This window comes from Myotis yumanensis, unplaced genomic scaffold (assembly GCF_028538775.1).
Source record: "Myotis yumanensis isolate MYYU_CA2020_CCGP unplaced genomic scaffold, mMyoYum1.0.hap1 SCAF_8, whole genome shotgun sequence".
NCBI lineage: Eukaryota > Metazoa > Chordata > Mammalia > Chiroptera > Vespertilionidae > Myotis > Myotis yumanensis.
This window is the reverse complement of record NW_027223759.1, coordinates 28,228,127-28,253,969: the sequence shown is the minus strand read 5'-3', so window position 1 is coordinate 28,253,969 and position 25,843 is coordinate 28,228,127. Positions and strand designations below refer to the sequence as shown.

Below are 25,843 nucleotides of genomic sequence, written 5' to 3'. Positions count from 1 at the left end.
GAGATCCACGGGGGAGAGACAAGCATGGAAGGTGCTAAAAGGATATGACCCATGGCAGATGATGAGGTCAGATGTGGGCCCTGGGACCACAGGTCTTTGAAGTTTCTGAACAGAGACATAGTTTATCTGTAGAATAAACCACATTTCATTGGAAAATTATTTGGGGACAAAATACAATGGAAGATATGAGAAACATGGCAAAAAGAAACATTCGGAGGGTCTCTGGCTTTGATCAATTGTCTAATTATTAGAAAAAGCTAAGCATACCTCTTTCTTTCTTTCTTTCTTTCTTTCTTTCTTTCTTTCTTTCTTTCTTTCTTTCTTTCTTTCTTTCTTTCTGGTGCTAATACAGGCTTGGTTTTGTTCTCACCTTCTGAGGGCATATGGAAGTTCTGTGAACTATGCTCTTCTACCTAAACCACAGGTGCTGGCGCCCCCTGGAGTTCTACAGAGCACACTGCACAGCCCTGAGCAGCAGCCACAGGAATCACAGACAAAGCCTACCAGGCCAATCACAATGAAATAACTGAGAAATCACTGCCAGAAACAGAATTATCCTTTGACCCCATTTCTTCTTTATCGATTACCCTCTGCGCTTCCATGTATAGCCACATTTTTAAAAACAGTTTAGACTTGTGTCTTCGGCCCTCAGCACTCCACAGAAGTGCCAGGTTTATGAAGGACCAATAGAACCTTCTCAATCTTATCTTTTCTTAACCTCTTGGCAATGCTGGCAGTCCTTCCTTGAATGAGTGTCTGTCAAGGACTGTGAGAGGGCTGAGAGATTTTTGTCCTACTTCCATGCTAATAAGCTTATTGATTTATGAATGCTGGGAAGAGACATGAGACTGACTCAGAGAAATGGGATTTTCTTACTCTCAGCACAACAATAGCTAGAAAAGCAGTGTAATTGTGTTAATTCTTCTTGCCTCCCAAGAACCACAGGGGTGACACATGTTAACTTTGCATCACAACCAAGGAATGCTGAGCTTGGAGAACTCACTGCTTTAATAGAGAGCCATCGTGAGCCCATGTTTTGTTGCCAGGGAGGGGAAGCATTACATCATCCTTTATTACTATTTTCTGCAAACAAAGGGCTGAGAAATGGCCCTGGTGAAGCTCAGACCGGGCCTTGCCATTTTGGTATACTCAGCAAGAACATACAAGAATATTCGGGATCGTGGCAGATTGCGTCTTCCAACAGTGTCTGCCCTCAAGTTCTTCAGCACCACATGCACCTGGTTTTCTGGCTCTTTGTCTGGCTATTTGTGTGCTTTCTCAGTTCTCTGACTCTGTCCCTAGGTCAGTATTTTAAAGAGTCTGCACTGGTCCCTCCTGTCTTTTTATTCTACATCTTCTTTCCCTCCCTGATCTCATGCTTTAATTAATATCTGCATTCAGAAACACAAACTCAAATCCCCACAGGGATGAGGCAGGTAATATAATCACATATTCATCCGCAACTCATTTTTATTGAGTGGAGATGAAAATATTTAATATACTACAAACATGACAGACAGAAAAAACAGTTTAAAGTAAAACGTTTTAAACAATATACTCTAAAAATAGAAACAGCCCATTGATAAATGTTTATATTTATTAGACCTTGATCTGAAACTAAAAATTTTCTTCTACAAGAGATGTTGATGGCAAGTTTTCTTTTTCCATGTACAATGTGCAAAACCAAATTCGGCCACGATGCTTCTGGCTGTGTGTAATGTTTGATATCATTACGTTCCATAGTGGAAAACGTTGCTCAAACACAGGGTAGACCCTGCCAATCCTGGGTGGACCCATGCTTCTTATATTTAAGGTAGTTAATATCTGGGAGAGTTATAGATTTCTGGTGTCCCAGTGTTATCATTTTTAGATTCTAGTTTTTATGACTCCATATTTCTGTAATCTCCATTGGTAGCACTTCTTCCACAATCTAAATATTAAGAGAGAGAAATTGAAAATGGTAATAAACTCTATTTGCAGTTTAACATCAACCAGAGGAATATTTTTAAACATCAGTCTTTTAAAGGTGTGGTGAAGGTAGTTCATTTTTATTTGGGGAACTGAATTAAGCATATAAACATGGGCCAGGCTTTTTTTTCCCCCAAATGATGTTCTCCAAATACATCATTTCAGGATGACTGGACCAATCAAATCATGATTCTGATGATTCGGTGGTTAGATATGTTTCTCTGGCAACTAAAATGGCCAAATAGCCTGGCCGGCATGGTTGAGCATCAACCTGTGAACTAGGAAATCAAGGTTCGATTCCCATTCAGGGCATATGCCTGGATTGTGGGCTCGATCCCCAGTGTGGGGCATGCAGGAGGCAGCCAATCAATCCTCATCAATGTTTCCATCTCTCTCTTCCTCTCCCTTCCTCTTTGAAATCAATAAAAATATATTAAAACTGGCCAAATATTTCAAGCAATCAAAAATGCATGAAGAACCCAATGTCTTCCAATGATTTAAACTCTCTTCAGCACCTTGTTATACCAAAGCTACCAAAATTGTGTAGTGCTTCACGTCCAGCCCATCCAGCCATTTTACCTTGGCTCAAGGTATAGGAGCATATTGAGTTCATGGAGTTCATTGCTATGTTCATAACATTGTCTAGTTTTAACTTTTGAACCAAAACAAATAAAAATTAGATTATAATGTATTACAAAAACTAAAATTCTGCATCCTTGAAAAATTTTGCCACTGTGTATATTAGTTTCATATGTCTTATTTTAACAACCACCACAGTAGAACCACTACCTCTTACTAATTTTAACCAGTCTGCAATAAGCAAGGTATGTCACTACCTGATAGTATACCATCAGGAGCACTATATCCAAAAATTCTGGATTCAATAAAAATTGTTATCAACACTAAAGAAAAAATACAGCTAACTGGATGGTACCACATAGACAGACAGATGATAGATAGATAGATAGATAGATAGATAGATAGAATAAGATCATCAGATAGGCATCAATTTGTGCTATTAGCAGACGCCACAAATAATGTTTTCATGTAAATTAGATAGTGAAATTTTATCAGTAGCTTCAACATGCCAAGTAGCATTTTTTCCAGCTAGAATTTTGTTTGCATAAGCTTGTTTCTGTTCAGGACACATGCTTTCTGCTGCATTCAATAGACTTTATTTAATAAATCTGTCATCTGGAGAGAGCAATTGCCCAGACAAAGTTATTCTCCCTAATGCATAACTAATTCCACAGAACCATCAGTTATTTTACTCACATCCAAAACAAATGCTTTTTTTTTTTACAGATCACCAATTGTTTCAGCGTGCGTCTTTCCTTTATACCTGTATAGCAGTTTTATGATGAATTGTTCCATAATCTGATTTTATGATTTTGTTTCTTTTAAACACAAACACACTTTGCCTGATAAACATGTGGGTCAGATCCACATTTTCACAAAGAAATGGGCTCTCTGCCATTTTTCTCAAAACTCAGTCTTGGCATTTTTATTTTTTCATTAATACAGACCTTGGTACAGAGACAAATTTCTGGACTGTTAAAATAATTACCATACAATCAACAATGACAAAGGACATTTGCCATTAGACCTCAAGGTCCAGGATTCAATAGGAAGTGGCAGAGACTGGGTAACAGGGGGAGCACACACCACACTTGACAGGGTCTGGGGAATTAGTTCCACATAGAAATAAAGTCTTATTGTCTCAGATTTTTTGCTTTGTAAAAAAAAAAAAAAGGCTAGAAATCCAGATATTTTTTTTTTTATCATGTTCCTTCTTATATGGATCAAAACTCATACTGAGCAATGAGTTCTGGGTTGCAAAAGAGGCTTTATTTTTAGCACCTGTATGTAGTTTTTGTCCACAAATTACAAAAACAAACACAAGTGCTATCAGATATTTTTAATATGAAATCCTTCAATTGATGAACGCTACCTTAATTTCACTTACTAGTAAAATACAACCTATTCCACACTAAACACATTTCCATGCTTGGTATCAGCTAATTTTGGGCAAATGTGCCAGTTTGCAACCTCTGAAAGGAATTGGATGATATCCATTATATCAGGAATAATTAGGCTGGAGTCTAGACTCAGTCCTATAGGGTCCATTCATTTTTCAAAGAAAAGTGGGGTTTTTTCTCTTTTATTTCTTTCCTTTTTCTTTTTTGTAGTGGCCACAGCTAATGCTATTTTCCAAGAACATTAATTTGCTGGATATCCAGTCCAAATCGTGCCAAGCACAAATCCTTGTCTAAATCACATATTGTACATTCTTATTTACCAGTTCATATATAAAATTGAGAGTCCAAGTAGTAATAATAGTATTTAAAATAATAAAATAATAGTAAAGCTAATTGACTTAAGTTCTTATTCCTGATCATGCTATCCATATATACACATACCTTACAAACAGTACAGTCCATCATGCCTACTATGAATATTCCCCATTATTATGTTGTGAAGGAGAAAGTTTAACACTAAGGAGAGACAACCTCGTATGTAATATTTGAAGCACACATATCAAAGTGGAGAATTTGATGGTGCTGCGAAGGTTTTCTCTGGTTGACCCCAAATTCTGTGTGGTTCATGAAGCCATTGTCACCAGCTTCAACCTGTGCTCTGCTCTTGGAGACGAGGCCACTGTTTGTGTCCTCTCATGGGCTGCTCTTGGTAATGACATCTCATCTTCCCATGGTCCTTCCTCAGTCACCCATCAAACTCAGAGCACTTCCTGAGAACTTGCGACTCTCACGGCCAACAGCACCTTCCCCCCTCTTCCTGGGAAAGATCTCCCAAGCCCCGCCAATCCATCCTGGCTCCTGCTTCTGGCTCTTTATGGCTTTGTCCAAACCACCAATTGAGCCTAACATTAGATGCCTCTTGGAGAGAATCCTCAAAAAACTGGATTCAACTGTAAATATATTAAACTCCTAGAAGTGAATATCACATTCCTATCAATAATCCAAGGTTTTAAAAAAATTTTTTTTTTACTAATTACTAGACTAAAATGCTGAAAATGTATCTAATTCCTAATCAAAGTAAAATCCTGATACTCTAACCCCGTGGTCGGCAAACTGCAGCTTGCGAGCCACATGCGGCTCTTTGGCACCTTGAGTGTGGCTTTTCCTAAGCCTTAGGAGTACCCTAATTAAGCTAATAACAATGTACCTACCTATATAGTTTAAGTTAAAAAAATTTGGCTCTCAAAAGAAATTTCAATCGTTGTACTGTTGATATTTGGCTCTGTTGACTAATGAGTTTGCCAACCACTGCCACCAATCCACTATCTTTTAAAAATAGCATAGCATTAAATACAACATATATGATATAAACTGTTATATTACATATAACAGTATATTATATAATATATAACATAGTGTATGATAAATGCTGTGCTACATACAGTGTAGTATAGAATAGGCCTCTAAAACAGACTGCTTGGGAATGAATCCTGAGTATCAACCAGCAGCTCTGTGACGGCACAAGTTGCTTAACTTTGCTGCACTTCAGGTTCCTCACATGCATTTGGGGATCATAATAAGATTTTCTTCATAGGAATGATATGGGGACCCAATGTCTGGCCCAGAAAAGGCTTTATGAAAGCATCTGCTACCATCTCAGTTCTGAGGGTCTCAACGGAGCACCTGTAAATTGCCTTGTAACTCTTTCTGATTAATTTATGCATAAGTATCAAATTGTGGAAGCTCTGTAGATATTTCATTAACTTTTTCCCTGAAGATTCATTTTCTTCATTATAAAAGGAGACAGAAACCTTAAGTGGGAGCAGTTCACTGCATTGCCGCATAGTTCACACCTGGCTGGATCCGATATTGCAGGCATTTCATGTGTGAACATCAGGAGTATAAAAAACACAGTCTCTTCTTGGAATATCTGATGAAAATCCTTCAGTTGTGATGTTACTAGAAAGAAATTTCACAACCAGGCATCAGCAAAAAGTGTACAGAGTACCAGTGTGATGGTATGAGGAGGTGGCATCTCTGAGAGACAATTAGAACTAGATGAGGTCATTAGTAGTAAAGCCCTCAGGAATGGGATTAGTGCCCTTGTAAGAGTCAAGGGAGAGCTTGCTTCTGCTCTGCTCTCCACCATGTGAGAACACAAGGAGAACTCAGAAATCTGCAAACTGGAGGGGGGTTCTTACCAGAATCCAATCATCCTTGCTCCCTGCTCTTGGACTTCCAGCCTCCAAAACTGAGAAATAAATTTTTGTTGTTTATAAGCCACCTCTCACCTTCCCCTCATCTGGGGGTCTTCTCTTCACTGGTTTTGTGTTGCATTCAGGATAAAGACAAGGCCTTCAAAATTCCCTCCAAAGTCCAGCATAATATGAAATCTCATCCCTCCACCCTTGACGTCCACCACGTGTGTACTAACTCCCTATACTCCAACAACTCTTCCTTTTCATTTCTTAACTGCACTACCCTCCATCTTGTTAAAAAAAAAAACAAAACAAACAAAAAAAAACCCTTAAAAAATGTTACCTGTTCCCTACCTGGAACTCTAACCTACCTACTGCCTTTTCACCATCCTCCATCCATCCCTCACACCACCTCTAACACTTTAGGGTCTTGGCTCAAAGCTAGCTTCCTCAGGAAGCCTTCCTTCTCCTCCTTTATCAGTTCAGTGTCCTCTGGCACAATCTCTAAAGACCCTGGACTCTCTCTCTTGCAGCTGTGATTTCTCAGTTATTACTCTCATGGGCACTCAAATATTTTCCTGAGGAATGAATGAAATAACTCAAAAGTTTTGAACTTCAAATATGCATGTAGTAATGAAGAACAGTAGGGGAGGACATTGTTTAAAAAAGATGGCCTTGCTGGTGTTTTGCTTTGCATTAGAGAATTTTATTGCCTATAATCTTAATAAAATATTATAAGTTCAATAATATCATGTCAAGGCATTTTGAGTCTATAATAGACAAGACTCCTTATGAACAAAAATGTGTATTTAATCTTCATTAACTAAAGCATGATTTCTAGCATACTCTTTCAAGAGTATACTCTTTTAAGATATTTTAGAAAACTTGTAGAGAGCATCAAAACGTTTTCTGCATCTGTAATATATTAGATGATTTTAAAGGAAAGGTGGAACATAAAATGAGCTCAATTTCTGTTTTCAGTTATGTCTCCCTTCTTAATAGCTCAGTGGCATTTGAGAGCATATGTTTAAGTTGTCAAATGCAATATTTAATGCAACTTCTTTACTTTATTGAGAGGTGCCTTTTTGAGCCCTGGTGATTTTATTACTTATCTAACCATGAGACCATCTAAGCTAATCTCAGAAATACTGCTATACCAACCCACCTTAAAATATGCCTGAACTCACACATGCAGGCATTCAAAGGAAAAGAAGCTTTTCCAACACAAGCCACAGGAAATGTGAAGGTGATCCTGCCTACTCATATTTCAAGGCTGTCTGATAATTGGCTTAAAGTGCATTTGGCAATATTTCATAAGCAAACTTTTATTCATGCCTTTACTCCCTGAGGAAATATGGTTTCCTCTGTCTCATGTTCTAATGTAATACTCCCTGAAGAGCAGAGATATTATTTTTTGCTTATTTACTTTAATTTCTTGTTCATATTCAAAGTGACAACATTTTAAGACACTCTCGAGTCAGAAAGCATGAGAATTGCTAGCTCAGTGCTCAGGGAAAGCCGGTTCCACCACATTATGCCAAGATTTATGATATCAGAGCTCCCGATCAAATAATGATAGCCCAAAATAATATAGGGTTGGGCCAAAATGGGACATTTTATATGGACAATTCAAGATATCTCCATCTTCATTTGTGACCTAGTCATTCTTCATCTATTCAGCAGCTATTTATGGAACATTTTCTGTGCTGTGCACTCTGATACATGCTGGGTACACACTGATAGACATCAGTTCCACTCTTCAAGAGTCTACCTTCTATTTGGGAAAAAAGACAGGAAATAATTACACAAATAAAGCTTATGCAAATTGTGTTAACTGCTGTGAAGGATAGTGCAAAGAGCTGTAAGAGACAACAGCAGGGGCATTGCAAGAAATCAGTTTGAGGAAGTAGCACTTAAGAGGAGGTCTGAAAGATGAGAAGAAATAAATGCATTCCCTTTTTCTACCCTCATTCTGTTCTTCGAGACTGAATGTGGAGATAGGGTATGCAACAAATAAAAACCTATGCTGTGAGCAGCAGCATCAGAACTATCTTACCAATCTGGTACTGTCTGATTCTCACACCTGGGGTCTCTCAACTGTTGAAAACACTGGCAGCAATGTGCCCCAAAGAATTGGAGTAGCAATTTGGAATCCTGGGATCTCTAAGAATTGTGCTTAAGTCCTAAAATAATACTGTTGGCAATTGCAAGAGTCAGAGGTTCACTATAAAGCACAGGTTTCAAGAGACCAATAGACTTCAGATGACAGCCGGTCCCCACCACCCACCAGGAGCCCCAATGCCATCAGCTGTCATCGGTATGCATATAGCACTTGCTGAGGAAAGGTGCCCTAGCTCTTCACAATCTCTGAGCTGAACTCTCACATGAGATTCCACTGTCACCACTATTTACCCTCCCTACACTCATGGCAAATGCACGAGGGGAGACAGAACCTCCAAGGGGCCATCAGAAGCAACAGTAAGTTCTTGAAATCTCCCCACCAGCTGCTTTGCTCCTTGGAGCTTCTGCTTCAGGTGGAAGAGAACCAATGCCATGAACCTTCTAAGAGAGAAAAAAAAATCCTAGGAGCTGATGGATGGCGCTGTTAATTATTTGACATTTCATGGTCATTCTATTATTTTGCTTTGTTTTTTTATTTGATTTTAATGTAGTAATTTTCAGTTACTCTAATATTTATCACTTCCCTCTCATCTTCTCCTATTCTTTCTCCCCACTGACTTGGTTACTCTAAGAAATAAATGTACTTACCTTTCCTTTGTCTTAAATCCTCTCCTAGCTTCTCTTTATTCCACAATCAAATAACTTTTTATACCTTAACTTTTCATCCAACCTAGAACAGGATAATAAGACTTAATATGCTAACTGCCACATCTAATGCTTATTTACTATTGTATGTCAGTAATAAGAACAGAAGGGTTGCCCTGTAAATATTATTTAAGTGAATAAATGAAAGTGAGTAAAGTAAGTAAATGAATGAATGAATGAACAAATGAACTAACTAGGGGATTTAGCATCATTTGCTTTTCTAGGTTTCAGTTTCCTTACAGCAAAGAAAGTTGAACCAGATTATTTTTAAATGCACTTTCTGCTCTAAAATTCTATGATTCTATACGGCAATAAAAAGCCTAAAAAGCACATTTTTCTACATATATTTGCGCTTACATTACAGAAAAGTTTTTATTGTTTTCTTATGTGTTTACTCCTAGTAAAGTTTAAATTTATTTGACAAGAGCTATTTGAAGCCCAAGAATATTTTTTATGCTTTCTGCTGCTTTTTGTTTGAGTGGGAAAATGTTAACTGGCAACTGGCGTGGTATGATGATGAGGTTTGAACATTACAAAGGAATGAATTTCACGGCCCAAGTTGTCCCTTCCTAGACAGTCCCTCTCTCCTTGCACAGAGAGTGGGGGTCTTTCTGAGGCTTTCCAAAAGTGGCAAATAGGCAACTTATAGTATCCTTCAACTGAAAGCTGGAATTTTACATCTCAGCCAGAAGACTATTGTGATTTGTTCTTAAAAGTTTTTTTCCATAAATGATGAGGCCGATAATTAAAGTCAGAAACATCAAAATATGAAGCTCAAAACAAAACAAAAACTCCAGCTCCCTGCCCTTTTGCTGTCGCTGTTTTTTGGAGTGGTTAGAGACTATCAGGTTTGAAGAGCTGGGTCACCTGTTTTGAACACGATTCCACAATCAGAGCTTAAGGGCACAGGTTTATTTGCCATATCTTCTTAACAGCCCGAGCTAGCTTGAACTAGCACCTCCATTAGGAAGGCCGTTTTTCCAGAAGTCATTGCTTTCAACGAATAAAGTTCAAGGAAACAAAGTGGACAAAAAAAGGCAGAAGTCAGGATGTATGCCAGTTTTACCAACAGAAACAAAACATAGTATTCACCATGCAGAAAGTCTCTTGAAACATGGATAGTCTAGCAATTAGCCATAATCATTGTCAAAAGAAACAAATATGAAAGACTCGTTTCTCTTTTTCCAAATGATAGATGTTCCTTCTCATATTTTTATTTATTTTCTCTCTAAACTGTTTTATCTATATACCGATTTTTTCGTTGTGTGGAAACAACAAACTTTAAAATTTCCATTTTCAAAGGCTTGACTTTAATGGTCATTTATTTGAAAAGCAACTTCTAAGCACTTGCCAGTCTGTTTGAACATTTTAAATTAATGAGTCTCTCCAGGGACCCAGGAAACAAAGCTACAGGAACGGTAATTCTAATATCTGCCTGGAGCTAATGGCTTCATAGGCACACCTAGAGCAGGGCAAGTAGAGTGGTTCTTAGAGACCCAATGCAATGGAACTGACACACCAACTTCTGCTGCCTTTCATCAGTGTACATACTCCATGTAGACAGTTTTATTCAACCGAAGAAAAAGTGCATTTTCCCCCTTAGCAACTTCATGGGAAGGCTAAATTCTCTAAATAAGCATTTCACTTCCCTGTGCAGCATCACCCAGGATATGTATTTAGTAGTCACTATTATTTTTGTTTTTCATACATTATTCATATACTAGTGGGATTGCAGCATTGCTTAACTGCGGCACAAAGTGTTTGCTCAGGCATGAAGAGATAAAGTTTGCAGCTATTTCCAAGTTTGGCCATCAAAAAATATGAGGGATGCTAGTTAGAAGTCTAGTTTTAATAAATTATTTGCATTTTAAAATTAGACTATCATGTACTCCTAGTAATTTTGTGTTTAAATTGCTTTTCATCTACTCTAAAATAATTAAACTACACAAACTACACACACAAGTTTCTACAGTTTTTACATTTTCTTTGTGTGAACTTTATGACTTTAAGAAAAGAAAAAAGGCAACCACTGGAAGTTTAACCTATCACTTTAAAGGTGAAAAATTAGAAATAATCTTTACTGTAAGTTTAGTGGAAGAGTTAAAACATAAAATTCTCAAAGTCTGAAGACATACAATATTTATACTCAATTTCTCAAGTCTATAGCATTTTGTTTGTTCTTATGCCACAGTCAAAGTTGGGTTGTTTCTTCATACCTGGAGAAAGATTTTTGCAATTAACAGATTCACTTTTCAACCCAGATATTCTTTCATATACCATTGAGAAACTGAAATTATGTATTGGATTCAAGTGATTGACCTGTACACATCAAAGTTGGCATTTACTCATTCTGACACAAGATCTTTTTTGCTAATAATAGAGGCTCTGTTGTCTTTAATCTATAAGTTCTCTCAAATAACACCATTCATATTTGGAAATATTATAAATGATGATTAAACAGTGGTTGATATTTGTAACATGCCTATATTTCTGCTTTAAATTGTATTTTTTTTGACAGTCTTTCCTTGATTTTCATGACCTCGACAGTATTAGGGAGTACTGGTCAGATATCCTATACAATGTTCCCAGTCTGGGCTTGCACTATTAATTTTAATTTTAATTTTTTTGCAATGTGGCTTCTGAAATTGGATCCTAGAAAACTAGTGGAATCCAAATAAAGTTCGTAATTAGTTAATAGTAAAAAAAATTGTATTTTTTTACTTCTCTATATGTAGTTAGTTACCTCTTTCATGTATGTTGCAATCATCCACTGGTTTTATGACATGTGGTAACAGGCAGTACTCATAACATGGTGAGCATTCAGATAAATTAAATTATAAACACTTCTGAGGATGAAAAGAAAGGAATTTCTTAATTAAATGTTTTAAAATCCTGAAAAACAAGGTAGCACTCTCTGTCTATACATATTGATTTCTAAACATCTATATATATAAAAGCCAAGTGACTGGAATGCCAGAAGGACCGGTCACTATGATGCGCACTGTGGTTGGACAACCAGCCTGATCAGGAGCCCCCCCAGCCAGTCTCACCCCCAATCGGGGGCGGGGCACCACCCGCGGCTCCTGCCCCCCACCAGCCTGGCCCAGTAGGGCTGACTGGACCACACCCGTGCACGAATTCGTGCACAGGGCCTCTAGTAAGTAATAAATTTTTAGAAAAAATAAGTTAATGCTTTTCATATGTAAATATGCTTACGTAATTAAATGGAAACAAATATTTATACCAAGTAAGTAAGATTTCGGTAGCAGGGGAGGTAGCTACATGTGAGAAGACAAATTTTAATGACTTTGTGTTCTCAGAAATGGCTATTCTTTATAAATATTCTATCTCAAATTATTTAGGTTGAACCTTATGAAACTGCCATTTTTGAATGAAAAATCCTAAAAGCATCAATTTCAAATAGTTCACCCTTATAGATTATAACACAGAAATCAATAAAATGTCATTCAATTTGCTCAGATTTTCTTTCTTTATGTTTCATGTAATATTTATAGAAATTCTGCAAAGTTAGGATTTTATTATCCCCCTTTTTTCTATGGCTAAGCAAGACTATAAACTAGTAAGGGATGGAGCCAGGATTTGTAGTTAATCTTGTCTATGGCAAAGTGATTTTTCCTGTCACTTCTTCACTAATGTACCTAAAAGATGGGAGAGTGTTCCAGCCACATAAGTGGAGCACTTTTTCTCAGGGACCAGCTGAAGAGTCAACATAGGTAAGTCATGGGTCTGGAATTTTTTCCACTGCTCCTTGGTGAAACTTACAGAATTTTAACATTCTGATCAATGACTATTTCCTCTTCATGGAAAATGTAAGATTTTTTTTTTAAAGATTCAAAAAAATTAGGTGGTATTTTGCTGCAGAGCTTACTTGTTCAGTTGTATGTTATTAGTTCTTTTATCATGGTTGTTCATAGACACTGGGGATCTGGGTCAGTCTTGGCTTCTAAGATCCAAAGATAGCCTGTTCCCTCTGTCATTCCTTTGCTGGAACATGCTTGTCCAGATTAAGTAGTTTTGAACTGAAAGCATTCAAGAGAGTGATAAAAGCTTATTTAAGAAAAAAATAAAAGCAGAAAAAAAATAAAAGTACAACAAATTTTGAAGGATGAGAGGTGTGGAACCATCATATTGAACTTGATAATAATAGGTAAGAACATTATGTTCTAGATATGAGTATTTCAGGGTCAGCAAACAGATCATCTCACTCAGCACCTGCTGAGGCCCTGCTCATCTTCCAGGAGACATGATTCCTCTGACTACTCCCCAAAACTGACACGAGCTCCAGGTACCCAAGAAAAAATGTCCCTATTAAACTCACTAGTGAATTCTGTGGCTCTCTGAAACTTGGCTTAAGCAAAATGGAGAATTGAGAAATCATCTTGATTCAAAATATTTGCTACTGAATAGAAGATCCCCTACTGTCATCCATGATACCTGTAATAACCCATCTATTGGGTATTTGACCAACATTTGGCTTTTCTTTGCCTGCACTATCCCAGGGCATGACTCCTAAAGTTCAGAAATTTATTCAGCTCTTTGTGGGAGATTTTGAAAAATAAGTATTTCCTTGAAAGTAACTCAAGTATTCATAAACAGATAAGTGGATAAATAAAATGCAATATATCCACACACTGGAATATTATTCAGCAATAGAAACAAATGAACTATTTGTACACATTATGTTGTGGATACACTTTCTTTTAAATTATGTTAAATTGGTCACCAAAAACACATAGTGTATGATTCTAGTTATATGAAATCACCAAAATAGGCAAATATATAGAGATAGGAAGTATATAGGGTGGGGCAAAAAGTAGCTGTACAGTTGTTTATATGGAAAATAACACAATAATTAATAAATAATAATACAAGAATAAACTCAGTGTTTTACATACAACTATAACCTATGTTTACCTCAACCTGTATTAGTGGTTGCCTAGAGTTAGGGAAAGGTTTTGGGGAAAAAATGAAGACTGACTATTGACAGGTATGTATTCTTTTGTGAATGATGAATATATTCTAAAATTGCTTTTGGTGACAATTGGACAACTCTCAATATGTGAAAACTATTGAATTATTACATTTTAAATGGGTAAATCATATGATTTGTGAATTATATCTCAGTAAAGCAGATCTGAAAATGGAAATTTAAAATAAATAGTATGTGTTCTTTATCTGGTCAACATATATCAGACATATAAAAGTGCACCCTCTTGCTCTAAGCAGAATGTCTTATAAACAACAAAAATTGTGGGAAAATAAATAATTGAACATCAACCTTAATTTTTAGTTATTTTTTTTAGGTAATTGCCCTAATGAATGTTAGCTAAAACATCTGTCATTGTAAAGAAATTTCTATACCTTTTTATTGTGTCTTTTGTCACAAACTGCTTGAATAGCTACTACCCCCAAAACAACATTTTTAAAATATATTTTTATTGGTTTCAGAGAGGAAGGGAGAGGGAGAGGAAGATAGAAACATCAATGATGAGAGAGAATCATTGATAGGCCACCTCTTGCATGCCCCCCTGGGGATTGTGCCAGGCATGTACCCTTGACCAGAATCAAACCCAGGACCCTTCAGTCTGAAGGCCAATGCTCTATCCACTGAGCCAAACCAGCTAGAGCAACATTTCAAAGTGTTTTGTTTTTTAATATTGACAATAAAAAAAGGCATAGATGTTTGACATTCTTAGGTGTGAGTCAAACTTTACATTTCATTTGTGTGATTGCTACAATCATTTCAAAGCAATAATAACTGTATACAAATGCAGTGCCATTCCAACAGTCCACTGTGTTCCAGAATGTCTGACAGCACCATAGCAGAGCAACACTGACGTATAAATTGCCATTTTAGTTATCAACAGCTTAAAGTACTAGTCAGGGGAAAATGCCATATTCTTTAAGAGATAATTTTGGCCCCGGGTCCTGAATCTAGCAGAAGCCTTTTGGTTGAGAGAAGAAAGGAGACAATTTGTTCTTTAGAAGATTTGTGGATCAGCTTTATAATACCATCACATTAAGAGACCCTATCATCATCATAAGGCCAGATGGCTGCATTGTTAGAAGCTGCAGAAGGAAGGAATTGGGTTTCTTCGAAGAGAAAGCATGAATATATATTTGGTCATAGTAAACATTCACTTACATGCCTAGATTTTAAAGGCAATTTGACATCATGGTTTTTGTTAACATTTCTAAGCAAGATCTCCATAGGAATGATTTCCTTAACAGGTTTTTGCTGACTTCAGGAGATATGAGAAAATACCCAGCATTCTGAGCTAAGAACTCCACTGTCCTATAAACCCTTGCACAAGGATTTGCCCTTGGTGGAATCATAATGCAATGGCATTTCTCAAAGATCGCATCTGACTCTGAAGAGTCCAAAATATTGACTAAAGTGAATATGTGAAAAAATAAAACTGTCCACATACAATATCATCATTTCTTTTTTATGGTTTCAATTCAAAAAGTCAAAACTGAAATTGTTATATGACATAATAATTATTGTTTTTGTCTGACTTAATTTGTCCTGAAATAAAACTATTTATTAAGTACAGTGAACTCACAAAAGTTGCTATGAATTGTAATCTACTTAAAATTATTTTTCCTATTTCATTAGACTTTAATGTTAGCCTCTTTCTCATAGTAGACTTTTACTAAAATATGTCTTACTAGAGGCCCAGTGCAAGGATTCGTGCACTGGTGGGGTCCCTCGGCCTAGCCTGCAGGGATCAGGCAAAACAGCTCTCTGACATCCCCCAAGGGGTCCCGGATAGTGAGAGGGCACAGACCAAGCCAAGGGACCCCAATGGTGCACGATTAGGGCCCTGCAGGGACCACAGGAGGGCTCCAGGACGTGTCTGGCCTCTCTCGCCCAGTCCTGATCTACCGGACCCCAGCAGTAAGCTCTCCTACTGGTTGGAGCATTTGCCCCCTGGTGGTCAGTGCACATCATAGCGACTGGTCGAATGGTCAAACACTTAGTATATTAGGCCTTTATTATATAGGATATCACAATCTAATAAAATTTCACTATGAAATTTTAAAAATGGCTACATGGTTCTCTTTTATGAAAATGGCCTATAAGTAAAATAAATAATTGTACATTAAAATGTTTACTATGTATAGATAACAACATTGAAGACTTTTGGACTTTTAGATTATGTGAAAGTCAAAATCACAAAGCGGCATCGTTTTGTCAGTGATAGTTATTCAGAAAGCATTTCATTTTAAAACCATAATGACAAAAGGGAGCCATTTGAATGTAAAAGTGATGTGCAAACATCAACTCAGCTCTGTTCAGGAGGCAAGGAAGGGGGTGTGTGTTCTCTGGGTGATGATGTGTTGTGGCCCTGGCAGAGCATGTCTGCAGATGGTCGAAGCAAGGCTGTGTGCAGGCACAACACGAACTGCTTTTTATGTGAAGAGAAAGGAGCTTCCATTCCAAGAAAAACATTAAAAACTTTTATGTGTGTTTATTACTGGTTATGGCTCTCAAATTTTGCCTTTTCCCATTTTTTAGCAAATCCTTATTCATAGGACAAAGAAGTCAACCTAAGTACTTTTTTACTTATTTATTTTTCAGTTACAGTTGACATTCAATATTATATTAGTCTCAAGTGTATAGATAACTCCATGGCATCACTTCAGATTGAGGTGAAGAATCAACACAGAGTCGTTAACCTCATCCCCAAGTAGCTGGTGTCTCAGACATACAGCCTCAGCCTCCCTGCTCAAGTCATCCTCTCCAGACCCTAAGCATTCCTTTCAATATACCAGAGGACCATAGTGCAGAATCTCCCGCGCTTCAATATTTTAGTCACATATGACACTCACTCTGACCCCCAGAAACTTATTTTCAATTTCCCATTGCCAAAAGTTTCCTTATAACCTCCTATAGAGATGGACATATCTCATTCTAACCCTCGGGTCTTTCCCAACTCTTCTTGCACAGGGAAGATTCATGGAATTATGATTTCTTGTTTCATCCAACTCTTTAAAAAGTCAACTGAATGACACCAGAGTCTTCATTAAGCAGAAAGAAAGGCATTTTGCTCTTACCTTTGATCTCACTTCTGGAATACCTCTAGGTCTAGGAGGTGCCTCTTGCCTTGGACTTCACAGCCTTTGTCTTTTCCCTCTCCTCACTGCATGCTGACCAAAGAGCCTCTTATCATTACTCAGCAGGTGCTGATTCAGGAACAGTCATCCGTTTATTGTTTGTGCCATTTTTCCTCTTCTGCTTTTGTAGCTGTCCTGCCTGCCTTCCAAGCTCACCTCACTCATATCCAGCCTTCTCTGCCAATCCAATGTGATTGAGCTCATTCTCCCAACTTCCTCCAGCATGCAGACCTATCACTCCTACGATACTTAATAATGTTTTCATATTTATAGCAATGTGTTCTGCCTGAAGGCATACCAGAACTCCCTGAGAGTAAGAACAATACCTCGTATTGCTTATCTCTTCAGCACCAGCACCAAGACCATACACCTTGGAGAGGGAGTACTAAGTCCCCTCACTAAAATACACACAACCTCTACCCCACTCCTTCCATTCCCCAGTGCTTCTAGACAAAGGCCTGTCTTGCACTCCACTTGGGGTTCAGCATTAGTGGATGCCTAGTGCATACCTAAATCTCAAGTAAAAAACCCAAGATCATGAAGAGTGAACATACACAGAGGGCAATTCCATCACAAGGACCATTTTACCACAATGTGGATTGACTGTGAAATCATTAAAGTTTAACGGTCTAGGCTCCTCAGGTGCACAAGCTCCATTCTCAGTGACCTGGGGAATGAGGTTGGCCAATGTGTCCACATGGTCATAAGTTTTTTGTAAGTTTTTCAAAAGGAAGATATTTTAACTGCAACTGTTTCCTTCCATTCAGACTCCCACTATATCTTACCTTCCTTCATATGGAGAGTCGTTGGAGTGACCACAGACACATGTGAGGTCTCTCTTAAGGGAAATTGACTGGCATTGTGTTTTTATGAAATATATTCATGTGACTTGAGAGCATTTTCATGGATAGTTAAGTGATTGCTAGCCATCCACATGTCGGATTGGCTTCCAGAAATACTCTTACCATGGGCAACTCAACCGGACATTGAGACATGAAGGTGTCAGCTCAGAGATGATTTTGCAATATAAACATGTCCTACTATCCCCAATACCAGAAATATATAAAGAAATACAGACGGTAGAGAGAAAACAAGGAAACTAGCCTGTGGAGAATTATATCACCAGGCATGTGAAATTATAAATTCAAGATTGGGTTCTCTCCTGGAAGAAATTTACTTGATAATGCAGCATTGAAAATAATAACTACCTACATCATTTGTGTTTTATTTCTTTTTTTAATGGAAATCAATAAAAAAGAATCTACCCACATTCTTACATTTGTATAGCAGAAACCTGTATTACAAGTAATAGGTATGCCTATAACAACCCATATATCAAAGAAATTTTATAGTGGTTTCCCACTAAATTTGTCATCAACCTGGAAAATGTATAAGATATTATCAGCAAAGGTTTATGAAGCTGAAAAAAATATGCAGGCAACAATAAGACTGGATTATCTTTCTATTCCCTTTAGAGAAAATCTAAAGCTGCTGTCATATAAAGAGATAGATATTATGGAGCTAAAACTAGGGGAAAAGTATTGTAGAGGTGTATTGGCAGTTGATTGGTTAAAATGTCACTTTTCCGGAAGTTGTCATGTTTGCAGTATTTCTCAGCCTTTTTGTATTTGAAATTTGTTGCCATTTCTCTTCTCCTTCTAAAGAAATTAATATTCACTTTCACACCTAAGTTAGAATTTTCAATTTTGTTTTTTTTTTTCTCTTAAAGAGGGTCTCCCAAAATTGTATGTACATGAGACCCTAAGAACCTGGATCGTCCCCAAAGAAAGATATATGCGCCAAATATAAGCAAGTGGTTGGCTTATATCTAGCTTTATTTCCGTCTTATCCCAGCTAGTAAGTGTGAAGAGTTTCCTTCAAATGTAGGCAGAGTTCACATTACAGCCTGAAATGAATGAAAAGTAAGTTCATCTTCAGAGAACTAAAGACAGTATCAGAGAGCAGAGAAGTCGTTATTACAGATGCCTTTCTTTGGTCTCTGCTTTGCCCGCTCCCACGATGATATAAGATAATAAGAACCCAGGGTCAAGGTAGTGCACCTTTCTTCAAGGAGAATGGAAAATTGTCTAATCAATTCAGTAACTGCCATCCCAGCTGCATGCTATTAAAAGCTCTGGAGTACTAACCAATATTGAACCAGTTTTCCAAGGGCAAAGTTACTGCTGTTATATAAATATCCTGAAATCACTCCAGATCATGAACCCTTTATGCTTCTGTTGGCAAAGGAACTCCTGTTCACTTCCTCCCTATTTACCCATCTTAATAACCCTAAGGAAGAGGACCTCTGAATGAGAGTGTAGGTGCTACTTTCTTCCCCCAAATGGCCACCTAGTTATTCTCAACAACAGCATTCTGAGGATACACTGTAAAGATATTGTGAGCCCAGGAATCTCCCATTGTTGGGGAGAGTAAAAAGTAGTGGTCTTGACACTTCAGCAACCTAGAACTATTTTAAGGACTTTCCCAAAATCTTTTTATTATGTATTGGTGTTTTTTTAACCTCAAAGGAAAAGGTATGGACTCTGAGAAACCAGGACCATGAACAACTACTGAAATCAGAAAGTCCCATATACCTGTGGGCATGGGCTTAAGTTCAAACATCTGATTAAATAGCCAGATAATTAATGTTCTCAGTTTTACATGGCCAAACCAACTTGTTAAGAATACTAGTAAATACCTTTGGATGATTTTTAGCAAAATGTTATAAAGCCTCATTCCCATGGTAACATTTAACGTGAACCTTCCATGACCTTGTTTCTGACTCTTCCCTTTCTGCAGGCCCTTCTGCGTTCCAATCTCCCTCCCTGCTTCTCTACAGTATGTGGAACTTTCCATCTCCAAGTATCACTCATGCTACCCGACCTCCCAGGAACACCCTCCTGTTTCCCACCCACTAAGATCCTAGCCAACTCTCAAGAGTGTATCTTATGTCTTGAAACTTTTCTTTAAGTTTACTTCTTCCCATCTCCCTCTGAATGCCCATAGTACATTTTTATCTATGGGATGTGTTTGAGATTTAAGTTATTGTTGTTCTGAATTACTATTTAAGATTGTAGCTGTTGTTTTTATGCTCTAACCTATTCAGACATGTATTTAAGATGGCTAAAAAGAGGCCAGCTATGTAATAAGATTAAATAAATTAACTTAAAACCATGAAACAAAGAGAAATCCACTTAGCATACACTATATTAAAAGTGAGAGAGGGAGCAGGAAATGAGAAGAGGAAATAGAGAAATGGGAGGATGTGTTTATTGCAGTTACAAACAGAGGTTTAGAGTATTACAAGTCTTTTTTTCTATTTCATGAGATTTGATAACCCTTTATAAACCTGAAGATTTTGTTGTAACTGTTACATTGACTCTAATACAAAGACACTGCTTTGTTTGTTGGGCCATGAAAGGAAGAGGGCATTTGGTGGATCAGTGGGAATTATGACCAGGGTAGAGAAGTTGGCATAGAAGCCCAAAGATAACATATTCAATCAACAATATTAAATGTGTAAAACTCAAATCATTTGCCCCCAACTGATCCCTGCTTTCTTCAAGAAGAACTGCCAGGTTTCTTACTTAACTGCCTCTTTTGCCCTCTCTCCCAGGTCTGCTTTGTGAACCTGGATGTGAACAAGGATGAGTGCAGCACAGAGCACCTGCAGCAGGTAACACTGGGGACTCGGGCTCTCCAGGAGCTCATTACAAGGGTGGGCTGCACTGATGGGAGAACCAACAGGACTTCATCTGTAAATGATGCTCATTTTGTAGGGGACTGTTTAATTGGATGCTTTCATCACAGCCCATTTCCCTGACCCCCTTCCTGCACCTTCCCATGCAGTTTGCCTGCCTTATGTTTGTGAAACTTGTTTTCCCAAGAGACAGAGCTACTCTCCCAGCAGGCACTTCCTCCTCTCACCATTTCCTTAAAGTGTCCTTTTCTGCTCTCCCCTTCTCCACTCTCAAGCACTGTCTGAGACAGCTTTTCCAAGGTTTTTCCAGCCCTTTCCTCTGGCTCTCAAGGTTGCTGCTTCCTGCTGCTTTTTCATCGTCAAATGTTTTATCACCAACCTTGCTTTCCCAGTCCTACGCTTCTCTGGAGCTCAAACGTTTCACACTCTGCAGCAGCTACGTATTCTAAGATTGTCCAAAGCTGTGAGAATCCTGATGTAAATCCTTGACAATATACAGGAATTTGAAGGCTCATGCCATCCTTTGTGCTATAGCCTCTGGACACAATGGGAAGGATGATTGGTGTGATGATCGTTTCATGCCCAGAGCTGCAGATGGTTTGATCTCACTATTGAATGTAATGCTTTTAATGTATAACAGCATGCCATTTGCAGCTTGATTATCACAGAACAGTAGACCTGCAATTACTCAGGACTCCTGTGATGTTTTTGTTTTTTGACAATGCTTCATCTGAAGCTTTCCAGTAGGTTCCAGATATCATTCATCTGTGTAGTAGTGGAAGGGTTTTCAAAATAAATTATACATATGATTTCATTTGATGGGATTATGGAGCAGTGTCCATCAAAGAGAGATGCCAAAGCAAGTTGGCATCATAAGAACTGGATGTTTGGAGATTTATATGAGTGATTTGAGGCCCTTTTTAGCTATGGCTAAGAGTAGATACTTTGGCACTGACTTAGATATATACACTTGCGTGAGGTCTTAATCTTCTCTGGAGCTCAGACTACTTAAGTGTAAAAAAAATGTAATAGTGGTATTTAATCCCTATAGGGGTGTTGTGGGAATTAAATGTAGTAAAATATAACATCTAAAGACTTTAGTTAGCTTATTGCCTAGTACAGAGAGCAAGATCAATGTTAGTAATTATTTTATTATTGGTACTATTATTGACTTTATTAGAAAATAAGATGATTATTAATCAATAAGTCTCTTACCCCAGGACTTAAAACAACACAATTTCTAATCTACTAAGTATACCTGTGGTGTGACAGCAATTGTTAAATACCAACTTTTGGAAGGTTAGTACTAACAGCTTTTAAAAGCTTTATATTTAAAGACGCTTCTACAATTTGTAGCTTCTACCAATCTAAACACATGCTTCATTTTCACACCATCTCTTCTAGTAATAATTTAGTAGATTAAGTAACCTATACTATAAATAGTTATATGAGTACATTATTTTTGTAAGTAAATAGTTTTGGGGAAGTTTTTTGGAAGTGAAAAGAAATCATCTAAACTAATGAAGATTCTTGCTCTACAGAAATTGGTCAACGTTTCACCAGATCTCCCAAAACTTATCAGCTCCATGAATGTCCAAAAACCAAAAGAAAATGAAATTGTCCTCCTCAGTGGGTTAACATCTGGAAATCTCCAGGCAGATTTTAAAGTTTCACAGGTAAGAAGTATAGGCACTTGATGAGGTACTCATGCACTAGTGATGTTATCAATGGTTGGCTCTTGGCAAATATCAGTATGAACCCCAAATAGATGCCTCGCATAAACTCTTATCGCATAAAAAATAAGAACGTCTCTGTATTTAATAGTTCATTTGTATTTCTCCGAAATATTGCAACTTAGAGTTTGACAGACCTTCCTTTACATCAACTCAAGTTCATAGTGCTACGTGGAACTTAAACTAGAGCAGACACACTAGGCATTGGTTGGATAGCTTGGTTTTCTGAAAATGTACTGGGTAGTAAAAAGCAGAATTGTCTTATGTTACAAGAATAACACCAAAATTCTAATTCATACTATGTGGTCCCAGAATCCCAGAGTTTCTTTTTTCTGGGTGTTTTTTAGTTCTTAGGATGCACCAAACAGCCAAGTAGTAAGTATAAGATAGCAGCCCCCAGGATGCAAATAGAGTTTCTTGGTCCCAAGGAATGAAATTTCCAAAAGAAAAAAATGCTACTAAAAATAAAGTAGGAATTATTGTTCTCATTCAACACCCTGTTGTCCATTGTTATTAGATAAATCATTATTATACTCTTTATTTGAAGAAAAATAAAAATATACAAAGTGTTTAATCAACTTACAGAAAAATACATAAAAGATTTCTAAAGGCACATTGTATAAAAGATTGCTAATTTTCTCAAATAAGATATGTTTATACTGGAAGCTATAGATTAAGATAATAAGCATTTGTTTTTCTTCCAATTGTCCTTTCTTGGGTTTTGGTTTTGCTGCAAATTTTTAAATAATTTATTCTTCAGTATTTCAAATTATCAAAAAATTCAGAGGCCCACCCACTATTTCTTGCTCTACTCCTGATGCTTTGTAAAAATGTATGCACAGCCCATTACAATTTGTTAAGCAAGACTAGAACAAAATCCTCGGAGGCAATCTAATAATACATTTCCTTAGTAAGAAAATTAATTGTCTGAAAAGAGAACACAGAACTGTCTCTAAATACAGTTAGGCAAAATCATTATGACCAAAAGTAATTTACAAACCTCAGTTTCAAGAATATTTCTAGACCAGTCCTTTTAGTTGGGATTTCTAATTAAATGTATCAGAAAATTGACTTAGCACAGAGAGAATGCATTGTCTCATGTAACTAAAAAATCCAGTGGGTAGATTAAATACAGGGATTTGAACAATGTCATCAGATATGCATATTCTCTTGTGGCCTCTCTTCTGCTTTCTCTCTGTATACCCCATTGTCAGACAAGCTCTTCTCACAAGAAAGCAATATCCTTTGGATTCAAGTTGCGTAAGAAAGAGAGAATGTCTCTTCCAGGTGGCTCCCAGGAAAAGTCTCATTGTGTCCTATTAGCTCTCATGTGTCATGTGCCCATTTCTGAACCAGTAGGTAAGCAACTTTTAATGGGACAAGACAGCCAAACTGAGAATATCCCTAAACCTGCAGGTATTGGCAATAGTTTACTAGGATGAGATTTGGTATTGCTGTGCTACCCCAATATTGCTGATTTATGAAAACATAGGGACTGTGGTACCTACAAAATAATTTAGGCCTTTGTGAGAGTTGCTTCAATTTGAAAAACTGTCTCCTATCATGAAGATACAAAAAAGTTTAGTTTTCCTTTGGGCAAAGCCAATTATTGAGCACAGGTAGACTATAATTCTACACCAGCTCTTAAAAACCCAATCATCTTTTGTTTCAGTGGAGTTGTGGTCTGACTCAGTTCTGGCCTCTCTCCCCTATTTTAATAGCTTTGAAGAAGGACTTCCTTACCTGATTAACTTTGCCCAGGGCAATTTTTGCTTTGACAGAAGAGAACAAAAATATGTGGTACAACTGGTCTATTTTCCCCTATGTCAAATTTTCTCCTAGGTACTCTGTGTTCCCAAATAGCACTTGAATTTTTTTCAAGCAGTTCATCAGAATAAGCCTAGAAGATGTTCCAAATATTTTAAAGGTCCCCACTCCGAACAGGAGAGATTGAGGGAAGAAGAAAGGTCAGAGTCAATGATTTTCTAATTTCTTTTTCTAATAAAAGCCTTTTTTTCTCTCCACTTTTAGTATCCTTGGCTGCCAGACATCTGCTTGGTCCAGTGTGCAAGGGGGAACAGACCAAACAGTACCAACTGCATCATCTTTGAAATCAACAAATTTTTGATTGGCCTGGAATTGGTTCAGGAGCGGCAGCTCCACCTGGACACAAACATCTTGAAGGTGGAGGATGACACGAACTGTTCCCTGTCTTCAATCGAGGAAGACTTTCTCACCGCATCTGAGCACCTGGAGGAGGAGAGTGAGGTGGAAGAATACAGGAACGGTGAGAACTCTCCACTAAAACAAATGTGCATGCTGAAATCAGTCACCCTATAAAAATGTCTACATGCAATTTTAGAAAAGTTTCAGGCCACATCAGTTCGGATGACACATCCCAATCTTCACTAAGTTTGGGAGGAAAAGAGGATGAGAAAACTGGTGAAGATGCTGACTGAGGCACTTAGATTTAATGGTTAGATGGCTCCATTCTCTCTAAAGATGCCTTAAGTGTTCTGATGAAAATGTGTGTGTTTTAAAGGGAAATTCTCCTGACTGCCAAGAGATGGAGACTATCACTGGGAGGAAAGTTAACCTCCCTAAGTCTTCCATCAAAGCCACTTACTTGTTGAAGCTGAGTTGGACTGGCCTGAATCCTAACACAGTCTCTTTGAAGCTGTGAAACCTGGGGCCAGTTATCTAGTTTTTGTTTAGTCTTCTGAGCCCTTATCCATAACTTGGGAGTATAGTAGTTCCTGTAGCACTAATATATTTAAAAGTATGATATGAGGTTGTTGTGTGCTGTTTAACCAGGGGGATGCATTCTGGGAAATGCATTGTTAGTCAAGTTCATTGTTGGGCTAACATCATAGTGCACTTATACAAACTTAGATGTTATAGCCAACTACACACCTAGGCTGTAATGTAGTCTATTGTTCCTAGGCTACAAGCCTGTACAGCATGTTACTGTACAAAAAACACAAGATTATTAAATCAAGAACTAGAAAGAGCAAATGGTGAAGACAGAAGTAAATAACCCAAGAAAGTGCTTAGTACTCATTTATTCACTCTTTCTATTGACTTATTAGTGGAGGTCAGTGAACAATGGACTCCCTCCCCAACTCTTAGCCTTAGGAAGGGATACCCCAGATATTGTTGTCACTGACCATGGGGCAAATCCTATGAAAACTTCAGAGCACATTTTTGTAACAACACTCACTATTGAGGTTGCTGTAAACATCCTCTCTCTTCCCTCTTTACTCACTTGGAAGTTATAAATGCAGTTTGGGGCTTACT

General features: G+C 37.6%; 1 protein-coding gene and 1 non-coding gene across 8 annotated transcripts in view; one reads left to right on the top strand and one right to left on the bottom strand.

Annotated features, from left to right (window-relative positions):
* The window catches only part of SPHKAP (SPHK1 interactor, AKAP domain containing), a 99,285-nt gene that overhangs the window by 53,557 nt on the left and 19,885 nt on the right, over positions 1–25,843 (top strand). For all 7 annotated transcript variants that reach the window (XM_070422310.1, XM_070422312.1, XM_070422307.1 and 4 more), the window contains 3 exons: positions 20,730–20,789; positions 22,355–22,489; positions 24,578–24,833. In XM_070422310.1, the coding sequence (XP_070278411.1) occupies positions 20,730–20,789; positions 22,355–22,489; positions 24,578–24,833 (451 nt within the window). The remainder of the gene's footprint in view (positions 1–20,729; positions 20,790–22,354; positions 22,490–24,577; positions 24,834–25,843) is intronic.
* LOC139015904 (small nucleolar RNA SNORA40) lies at positions 3,751–3,875 on the bottom strand. Its single transcript, XR_011472552.1, has one exon. It is a non-coding gene; the product is annotated as a small nucleolar RNA SNORA40 (small nucleolar RNA).